The 10,000-nt window shown below is 50.6% G+C and overlaps 3 protein-coding genes across 11 annotated transcripts in view; 1 reads left to right on the top strand and 2 right to left on the bottom strand.

The window, feature by feature from the left end:
• Positions 1–9,140, top strand: part of dzank1 (double zinc ribbon and ankyrin repeat domains 1) — a 15,025-nt gene extending 5,885 nt beyond the window's left edge. For 4 of the 7 annotated variants that reach the window (XM_035637705.2, XM_035637702.2, XM_035637701.2 and 1 more), the window contains 9 exons: positions 1–21; positions 182–285; positions 397–480; positions 556–709; positions 894–982; positions 1,084–1,161; positions 1,254–1,381; positions 1,463–1,537; positions 1,628–1,887. The exon at positions 1–21 is cut by the window's left edge and continues 190 nt beyond it. In XM_035637705.2, the coding sequence (XP_035493598.2) occupies positions 1–21; positions 182–285; positions 397–480; positions 556–709; positions 894–982; positions 1,084–1,161; positions 1,254–1,381; positions 1,463–1,537; positions 1,628–1,805 (911 nt within the window). In that variant the 3' untranslated portion in view covers positions 1,806–1,887. Of the gene's footprint in view, positions 22–181; positions 286–396; positions 481–555; positions 710–893; positions 983–1,083; positions 1,162–1,253; positions 1,382–1,462; positions 1,538–1,627; positions 1,888–1,930; positions 2,047–8,609; positions 8,671–8,785 lie in introns of those variants that run through there. The other 3 variants (XR_004794318.2, XR_004794317.2, XM_035637706.2) reach the window with 3 other exon arrangements.
• kat14 (lysine acetyltransferase 14) lies at positions 3,215–7,334 on the bottom strand. 3 transcript variants are annotated; one of them, XM_035637699.2, is made up of 11 exons: positions 7,076–7,334; positions 6,614–6,735; positions 6,416–6,537; positions 5,971–6,143; positions 5,632–5,886; positions 5,449–5,517; positions 4,772–5,367; positions 4,372–4,505; positions 4,012–4,187; positions 3,729–3,919; positions 3,215–3,569 (listed from the first exon to the last, which is right to left on the bottom strand). In XM_035637699.2, exons 1-11 carry the CDS (start codon positions 7,332–7,334, stop codon positions 3,396–3,398), a joined length of 2,271 nt encoding a protein of 756 aa, XP_035493592.1. In that variant the 3' UTR covers positions 3,215–3,395. The 3 variants fall into 3 exon arrangements, with proteins under 3 accessions (XP_035493592.1, XP_035493591.1, XP_035493590.2); XM_035637698.2 differs by having other exon boundaries at positions 5,449–5,886; XM_035637697.2 differs by having other exon boundaries at positions 5,449–6,143.
• LOC118312809 (protein PET117 homolog, mitochondrial) lies at positions 7,353–9,351 on the bottom strand. Its single transcript, XM_035637738.2, has 2 exons — positions 9,142–9,351; positions 7,353–7,505 (listed from the first exon to the last, which is right to left on the bottom strand). Exons 1-2 carry the CDS (start codon positions 9,235–9,237, stop codon positions 7,353–7,355), a joined length of 249 nt encoding a protein of 82 aa, XP_035493631.1. The 5' UTR covers positions 9,238–9,351.
• Between the last annotated feature and the right edge of the window lie 649 nt (positions 9,352–10,000).

Raw genomic sequence — 10,000 nt, forward strand, 5'->3', positions numbered from 1 at the left:
CCGCCATCAGCCCGGGCAGAGGTGAGATACTGCTGATACCAGTACTGCTAGTACTACTGATACTAGTTCTGGTAGTACTACTACTGAAACCAGTACTGTAGTATTACTACTGAAACCAGTACTAGTACTACTACCACCACCATCACAAGTGTCTTCTGACCTGTTCCAACCTGTTCTCCAGGTTACTGGAGGAAGCAGTTGGATCACGTGTATGCTCATCTGAGGAGCTACGCTCAGAACAACGCCCCCTTCAGGACTCTGCTGGGAGAGCCTCGCCTGGGCCGGGTACGTAACAAATAACCTCAGTTATGAAATGAAAATATTGCGTCCGTGGAGGTTCAGACTGATTCACCTGAGCAGGTGTCAGGTGACGAGTTGTGCTTCTTACACCTTCAGATGGTTTCTGCTGCGATTCATGAAGATGTTCATGAAGTGAGTCTGACCATCAGCTTTGTGTCGGTGCCACGGGAAGAACAACAGGTCCGTTTAAACAATAACGATTAAAAATGTTTTGTGGTAAATGAACGTGAGGTCACGGAATGTCTCTGGTCTCAGGTGAGTCCCGACGGTGACGGTGCAGCTCCGGCAGGTAACGGCGTTAGACCAGCAGGCGGCGCTACACCTGCAGGTCAGACTGAGACTCTCAGCAGCGTAACGGAGCGATTTGCTGACAGCAACCGCCGCCATACGTATGGTTCGTACATACACGGTATTTATTGGGACATTTATACCTTTACTACAGAAGGTGACTTCATTTATTCAGATATAATCTGCAACCTTACAACTAGATGTCACTAAATCCTCAGTGGGGAAGGTTGGCAGTTCAGTGAGCGCCACACAAACCAAAACGTTGTTTCACGCGCTTCCTCTGTGGTTTCATTTGTGTCTGACAGGAAGTGGTCGGAACACAGGTCTGATGAAACCCGCCAAACCAAACCTGACGCCCAAACCTCCAGTGAGACCCTCCCACAGCGGCGTACAGGTGTGTGTGGGGGCTGGAGGAAGTAAACCACACATCTGCTGTCCGACTTCATGCTCAGTCTGAAATGAAAGCTCCTCTCTGATTGGTTGACCTGGTTGCAGGTGAAGGGCATTCAGCTGCTGAAGGAACTGGCTCCGGGTCAAGGTGAGATCAGCGTTGTTCAGCAGCTCCTGGATCAGGTAAGAGTCTCTGCAGCCAATCGGCAGCCTCCTTTGATCACCTGACGTGGTTTAACACTGACCAGTCTGCTTGTTTGGTCCTCAACCACCAGGGGGCGGACCCCTCTTGCTGTGGCAGTGACGGCCGACACGCCCTGGCAGTTGCCGTGGTGAACGGCCACCACGATTTACTTCCTGTTTTGGTGCAGCGAGGAGCTGACGTGGACCAGCAGTCCGGACAGTAAGACGACATGAAGAAGAAAGATTTTGTGTCCTTGAGCAAAACGAGATGATGTAACACGCTGAACCTCCTCTTCCTCAGGACGAAGAACACAGCTCTGCATGAGGCTGCAGCTTTGGGCTCGGAGGGTCTGCAGTGTGCTGAGGTCCTGCTCAGGTGAGATACACCTGTACACACACTCAGGTGAGGGCCCCCCCCCCAGGTCACACTGGTTGAACACTGCTGTTGTTGCCTCTTCCACCTCAGCTGTCGGGCTAATGTGAGGCGGAGGAACGCCGCCGGTCAGACGGCGTACGACGTGGCGGTGAGCTCCGGCTGTAACAACATGGCGTCTCTGCTGGCGGCTCGGACCGGACTGGACCTGCTGGACAAACTGGGGAAACGAAGTGAACCTAGACGTTTTCTGACCAACACTCTGGACTGAAGGACCCGAAGATTTGTAACTTCCAGATGTTGGAACGATGTTGTTGATGTTCTGTTAATAAAAATAGTCTGTGTTGACTGACGGCTGCTTCATGGCCTCACTCACTTTGACATTTGGTTTGACAGCTGAGAATCCCCTGCATGATGGAAAATAATAAAGGACGAAAACCACAGACCAAATAAAGATGGACGGCAACATGAAACCAAATCACCATGATCGCCCCCTGGTGTCTGGCTGCAGGGTAAGTCATAAGCCCTGCCCCCTCCATGTCATGTGACTTGATGACTGATGTTTGTTCACGTGTTCATGTTTCTGATTAGTTATTTGATGATATAAAAACAGTGATAGCTGATACTGACTCAGGGTTGGACAAGAGCATGTGTATGGGCGGGGCCTCAATACCCCGATCACCCACATGATGACACAAGCACAAAATGGCAGCGCCTGAATCTGAGATACTTCATCTTCATGTTTATACGAGGGGAAGAGTTGTGTCGTCGTCTTCACATAGTCACTGATCTTCTGTATATACAGTCAGTGGTCGTCTCTATATACAGTCAGTGATCATCTTTATATAGTCAGTAATCTTCTGTACATAGTCAGTGATTGTCTGTACATGGTCAGTGATTGTCTTTATATAGTCAGTGATCGTCTTTATATAGTCAGTGATCGTCTTTATATAGTCAGTGATCGTCTTTATATACAGTCAGTGATCGTCTTTATATAGTCAGTGATCGTCTTTATATACAGTCGCTGATCGTCTTTATATAGTCAGTGATCGTCTTTATATAGTCAGTGATCATCTTTATATACAGTCAGTGATTGTCTTTATATAGTCAGTAATCGTCTTTATATAGTCAGTGATCGTCTTTATATACAGTCAGTGATCGTCTTTATATAGTCAGTGATCGTCTTTATATAGTCAGTGATCATCTTTATATACAGTCAGTGATTGTCTTTATATAGTCAGTAATCGTCTTTATATAGTCGCCAGTCGTCTTTATATACAGTCAGTGATCATCTTTATATACAGTCAGTGATTGTCTTTATATAAACAGTCTATAGACCTACCTTGTAGACTTGATATCAGCCAGCGGTTGAAAGTTCTTCACTACACATTCAACATATATAACATCTCAGAATTTTGTGTTTGAGGATTGAAAAAATCCGCCTCATGATTATATATATTTTTTATGTAGAACTTTGAAACCAGACAAAGTGCAGCAGTATCAGTCTCTGCCTGCAGGTGGTGCTCAGTGTTTTAACGGTGTTTCCTGTAGGGGGCGACAGCAGCTCCTCACTGCTCCCCCTGCTGGACAAACTGCTGAATGTAAATAATCTGCAGAGCTTCACTTTGCCTTTAAAGACTCAAACATTCAGACGACCGAAGGAAACAGTTTGAGACAAAAAACAGTCAAGACCTTTATGAACAAGAAAAACTAGAAAATCATCAGGGGCTTCATGCCGATTGGCTGAAACGAGCGTTGCTCCATCCGACGGCTCCGAGTGAGATACAGAGTCACATGTCCCCTCCCTCAGCAGCCAGAGTCCAGGAGACCACAACAAAACAACCTGTGAGGCGTCCTGGTGTCAGCGTCTCAGTCGGAGGAAGAAGGCGTGGCGGCACTCGGTGCTGTCGACGGGATAATACTTGTCATAGAAGTCCAGGATGTACTCTTCCGCTTTGAAGCCAAACTTCTGGTACAGCAGCATGGCAGGGTTACTGGCCGACACGTGCAGCGTCACATCCTTCCCCATACACGTCTGAAACGCACAAAACGCCACAAAGATGTGACCACAAACACACCTGCTGACAAGGCTGTCAACTTTCTGCTTGCAGGTGAACAGAGAGAACGCTAATGACTTTGTGATGGTCCAACAAGGACCCTTGACAATTCCGGTCGGTAAGGAACTCAGTCTCACCTGGATGAGATGGTAGATCATGAAGGTGCCGATGCCGGCTCTCCTCCACTCGGGGTGGACTAGTAGGAAGGAGATGTACGCCTCGTTGTACTTGACGTCCGGCACCATGAAACCAAAGCCGACCACCACTTTCTTGTAGAGGACGACCACGCTGAAGTCTGGGTACTGCAGACACTCGGACAGGTCCACACCTGTGGGAGGTGAAACCAACAGCGGGATTAGAGACTCAGATTCGCAACGGGACAGTTGTGGGGTGTGTCGAATGTTGCTCCGGCTGTGCTACCTGGCCAGAAGCTGTCGTGACACATGGCGTTGACGGAGGGGATGTGGTTTGGCCGGACGTAGCAGTAGTCGATCGGGGCATCAGGCTCGGGGACCCAGTCCGGCTCTGCTCTGTGATGGTGAGCTCTGATCTGTGCCAGCAACCTGAGCTTCACCGGACGACTCTCATAGTCCCTCCTGGAGAACCAGAACAGAGGAGTCTAGTGTAGTACTACTGTAGTACGACTGTAGTAATACTATTACTGACGAGATTGGCCCCGACGTGTGGAGACCAGAGGTAGGAAGCGTCCTGAACCTTCCCTCCTGGACTGAAGGTTTCAGGACGCTCCTTCACCTGGTTGAATGTTTTGGGAAACTCTACCTGATGTACGGTTTCAGGAGTCGGGACGTATACGGACTCTTGATGCTCTGGTCCAAACTGCCTTGTGCTCCCATCAGACGATGCCAGAAGGACACAGACTGCTGCTGAACTCCCCGTCTGCTGGAGAAGTTGGTCTGTGTACAAACACATCGATGTTCAGTCAACTTCAACATCCACAACTTAATCTGAAGAAGTTCACAAGCTCGAGGTTAAAACATTTTTTCCACAGACAATTTTCATTTGACTAAACTCATTTTCTACTGTGGTACAGAGTCCTGTCAGATTGTGTAGTGAGGAATCTTTTGGTTTCCAATCATGCAACATGAACGACTGCAGGAGCAGAATTGTCTCATCATGAGGTCAAACCGTTTCAGGCGACCGGGATGAAGGTGGAACGTACCTGGAAGCGATCGAGAACACGCAGCTCCTGGCTTTTGGTGCAGTACTTTCCCAGGACTCCGCCTCCCATCAGTGTCCCCGCCTCCTGGGCGCCGTAGATCCCTCCCACCAGGGTGAGGGTGGCGCTGATCGCCCGATCTATGTCCAGCATGGGGAGCCCTCTTTGCCTCTTGGCCTGGCGGATCAGCAGCTTCCTGTGGAGGCGTTTAGCCTGCGGGGTGACGGCCAAGGCCAGCGGGCAGGCGTCCAGCCGTCGCAGCAGCATCCTCTCCTCGTAGAGAGTGAGGGCGGAGTAGCGAGGACTCTGGGAGATGCCGCCTCGTCCGTCTGCTTTCTCTGGATGAGTTATCCTCCTCCGCTCCGGCCCACCGGCGCCGACACAGCCCCCGGCAGAGAGAGACGGACCTTCACTTCGTCCCACTGGCTCGTGGAAGTCGTCCTCGTGCTCACGCCCTTCGTCGTCGTCACTCTCTGCTTCGCGTTTGATGTGAGTTGGCGCCGGGCGGAGCTTCTTACGGGCGACAAGGCTGGCGCTGGGAGGGGGGAGGTACTCCATGCCGGGGTCGATCATTCCCTCCGTCTCCATCTCTTCGTCGTCTGGAGGTGCAGCCAGCAGAGGACACGTTGAAACAACACAAGTGCTCCCAAAGGACAGAAGACAACTGGACGTAAACTCACCGTGGAACAGCGCCTGTGGAGGCATGGCGTCAGGGATGAGGTCTGCCTCCGACAACAGGCTGGGTGTAGCTGAGTGAGAGGCCGGCGTCCCCGGGGCAGAGAAGTCAGGTGAAGGGGACGGTGAGGGGCTGGTGAGCGGCGTTCGGTCTGAAGAGCTGAGCGAGGAGAAATCAATGACCTCACCTTTCTCCAGGACGAGATCAGGCCGGCGTCCAGCGCTGACACCGCGACCTCCGCCCAGTTTGACGGGCGTGGAGGAGGCGCTGCGATCGGTGTAGCCTCCCGCCGCCGCCTCCTTCTGAGCCCTCCGGATGTCTTTGGCCTCCTGCGTACGAGAGCGCTTCTCCTTCAGCTGCATGGCGTTTTCCACAGGGTTCCTGGCTCCACGTTTCCTCAGACCCTCGACGGTGATGATCGGATCCACGGCAGGTTTGGAGGCTGCAGGGAAACAAAGGCTGAGTTTCATTAACTTGCGAGGGGTAAACTGACAGGTGTGGGCAGAGAGCTCCTGGTAGAGGTTACCTTTCGTCTTTGTGGTGGATTTGTCCACCTCTGGTCTCAGGGTCGGAGGTCTGTTCTGGACCAGTTTCCACCATCCGGGCTCGCCGAACTCCTGAGCTCCCGAGCGGAAGAAGGTGGGACTACCGACCGACAGGCAGCCGGCCACCGTGCTCCACCACGTCGACGTCTTCTTCCTGCAGAGTTAGAGGGTCACCGGGTCAGAGACTCGGCAGAGAAGTCCACTGTCCCCTTGTTTCCTCATTTTCACTCTGTTATGTGCCAGACTGCAGCAAAGTAAAGGAACCGGGCTGGTTTCCACCTGCTCATTGGTTTCCTCTGACTTCAAGCTGGCCATTCATCATTCAGGTTCCCTCAAAAGAAGCCCACCTGAAGAGTTCCTGCTCTCACTAACCTAACCTCTTGTTTTCAAACAAAAAAATATATATGAATACTATATAAAGCAAACCTCGTTCCGAGCAGGAAGTTCCAGTGTCGGCCAATGAAAGCACAGATATCCTCCTTCCACCTGAAGTAACCCTGACGACCCGTCCCTTCCAGAGACAGGTTGTACATGGCCAACATCACCACCTGAACACGAGACATCACGTTACTGTCACTCAAGTGTTTTTATAAAGTGACACTCTGAGCGAACGCAGTCGTGTACCTGCTGCCAGGTGAGTCTCATCCTCTCGAAACTCTCCTTGTCGTCGTCGGAGCAGTCGCAGCAGACGAACTTGAAGAAGTTGTCTCCCTTCAGGTAACTTGGCTGTTCACCGCGGAGCTGAGCTGAAGACAGGACGTCACACTGGTCACCGATCGATAACCAAGATTCACACTTTGATTAAATTCTAGATTTGTGCTCCTACGTCGTTCGGTTCGCAGTTCACACGTCTCACAACAGACCAGGACTCACCCTGCGTTCCACTATACCTCGGAACCCGGAAGTCTAGGTGGTGAATCGGGGCGTCCCTATTGCAATTTCCGACTCGGAGGTCGTAATTCCGAGTTCCGAGATTATACCGGAACACAGGGTGAGTTATCCAGTCGGTTCTGGATCTATAACTGATACTTATTGATCACTGTGTGACCTGAGACGCTGATCAGGTTCCTGTTGAGCCCGTCTCACCTGCAGGCGTCCACTTGTGGCAGCGGTCGCAGTAGAAGGACATGTCCTCGCAGGCCCAGCCTCCGTCAGCCTCCTCGCCCACGTCGCTGGTCAGCGAGTCTCCACTCTGGTCGTGCGACAGATCCACCGATCCCTGGTCCTCGGACTCCACGATCAGCAAGGTTTCGCCCTCCACCTCCCCCTCCTCCAGGCCCTCGGAGGCCGAGGTGCACGCCGCCTCGTCCTCGCCCGCCCCCAGCGGCTCGCTGCTGCTGTCCATCCCTGAGTCTCACCTGGCTCAGTGGTGGTCCTGTGGGCGGAGCTGCGTCTCTCTACGTTCTCTCTCCTCCTTCAGGTGTCTGGTGAGAAGCTTCTGCTCCTCCAGCCTCCTCAGGTTCTCCTTCTTCTTCTCCCACCGCTGCAGATCCCTGACCACGCCCTCGTGCAACCGCTGGGGGCGAAGAACACCAGACTTCAGAGACGCAGGGTCAAGTTATAACCACACAATGTTAACTCCTGGTGAATCTTTGTTTAAGAGGTTCATGTGTTCACACTACGGCTCAACTCACTAAAACTTCGTACAAACATAAAGTTCATCTAATGGTCACAGTCCAAGAGTCAGTGACACGAAGCAGGAAACACACCACTTCTCTTCACACACCAAAACTTCAAAATAAAGTTACTCAGAAAGTAAATACTCAGGTTCAGGTTTGATAAAAACTTGTCGTCGCAGAATTTCCCACCTCCAGCACCCAATGACGGACACGTGCACTTTTAACCTCCTGGGGTTCGAGACGTCCGTCACATCACGACGCTCCTGTTCTGCAGTCGTCATGTGAGCGGAGAACAACATCCCAACCAAACTGTAAGTGAAGATGGATGACATGAAGCCAAATCACCCTGATTGCCCCCTGGTGTCTGCCCTGCCCCCTCCATGTTAGCAGATGGGACATGTGGACGTTAAATGGAGTCCACTTTTTGAACAGCTCCGGTTCCGGAAGTGAATTTCGATAAACTACGAGATGAATCTTCGCAAACAAACGCTTTATTTATTTGGAGCAAAAAAATAATTGTAAAAACAGAAGAAAAGTCAAGAATGAACCGAATTATTTTAAGAGAGAAGGAAACTATTTGTCCCATAATCCAACGACAGTTTAGCTTCTTCTTGACTTTGACCATCATCATCATCATCATCGTCACTATAGAGTTTATATAGTTGATCAGAGTCTTGTGTTCTGTGAGCGTAAGTGAAAAGCCACCGTACAGTTCAGTGGCAGCAGCAGGAACCAGGAACCAACGATGCGTTCACTTACAGAAGTAAGCTCAGAAGTCGTGGTTGGTGGTTCCTCCGACTCGGGGAGAAGTTCGAGTGTCGACCTCCGACTCACAGGTCTGTGATGTGGAGCTCTGAGGTTCAATGGAACGCAGCTTCACTCGCCCACATGAAGTTGGCGAGTGAAGTCAGAGTTTCCACCAATCAGAGACGTGGATGTCACACTCAAGGATTGTGTCATATATCAATGACATCGTGAATAAAACATGTTTTTCTTAAAAGCAGGTTGATTTCATACGGACTCGTGTCGTCTACAGGTTCCTGTTCCATCGTGTCTCGACAGGTGAGTCGACCTCTGGTAGTTACCACATCATGGATAATCATCAAAATGTCAATGGAGAATATGAAGATGGGATTTTCACTTCCGGAACCTCATTGTTGCTGCTCTATTGATACAGGACGAACTTCTGCACATCATTCAAATCCGCGGGAGGCGATGACACACCTGAAGAACTGCGGCCTGTGTCCGCCGCTTCTATTTTGAAAAGCCGGTACCGGATGTAGCCGCCTCGCCGGTTAGTCTGACTGAGCTGAACAACCGTTTTTTCGGCGTTTACGGCTCAAGTCACCGGAGCGACCGGTACCGGTGAGCGTGACGCGGCTGCCGCTTCCCCGTTAACCTCCCGCCCCGCCAGAGTTCCGCCTTCAGCGGTAAAACCAGCCGGTTGTTGTCCCGTGACCTCGCGCTCCGTCTACATGACCGCCACGGCTCGGCTCGGCTCGGCTCGACTCGACTCGGCCCCGCCCGCTGTACCTGTCGGTCCCAGTCCTGTTTGAGGTGAACGGTCGCCACGGTGCCCGCAGTCAGAACCACAGAGAGGCCGAGGACCACCTTGGAGGCCGTAGACATCACGTTAGCTGCGGCTGCTAACTGCTAACAGGCTCCTCCGCTGCTGCTGCTGCTGCTTCTTCTTCTTCTTCTTCTTCTTCTTTTTCTTCTTCTTCTTCTTCTTCTTGTGCGGGACTCGGCAGTGAAGCGTCTGACCAGCGCCCCCACCGACCGACACCGGCACTACTACTACTACTACTACTACTACTACTTCTTCTTCTTCTTCTTCTTCTTCTTCTTCTTCTTCTTCTTCTTCTTCTTCTTCTTCTTCTTCTTCTTCTTTATGGCGGTTGGCAAACAACTTTTGAAAGTGCACCACCGCCCCCTGGTGGAATGGAGTGTGGATCAGAATGGTATATTCTACTGTATGAGAAAAAACAAAACAACAAAAAAGGAGAAAAAACACAAACAAACAAAATAAATAAAAGAAACATAAATAAATGAATATTAATGCTCTATATCCCACATGCCCTGTGTTCATCTGTATTGTTGTTTCTTTTATATTGAATTTGATGTGTTCTCATCCTAGTTTATGTTGTAAAATTTGCTTTTCATGATGAGATTTTGGACAATAAATAACGACATGCCCCAGTATGCCCAAATCTAATTCTGGAAATGACGTCCTCTTCCTTTTTATTCCGACTTATTTCTCTCATCACTCCGACCTCCTTCTGGATACTGTAGAACCATCTTCCTTTAGTTTCCCTGTTCCATTTCTCCTGCCACTTCTTTTTCATTTCTGCTTTCACTATGTTTTTAACCTCAGCCTCACTATAATCTACTA

The sequence above is a fragment of the Scophthalmus maximus genome, chromosome 8 (assembly GCF_022379125.1).
Source record: "Scophthalmus maximus strain ysfricsl-2021 chromosome 8, ASM2237912v1, whole genome shotgun sequence".
NCBI lineage: Eukaryota > Metazoa > Chordata > Actinopteri > Pleuronectiformes > Scophthalmidae > Scophthalmus > Scophthalmus maximus.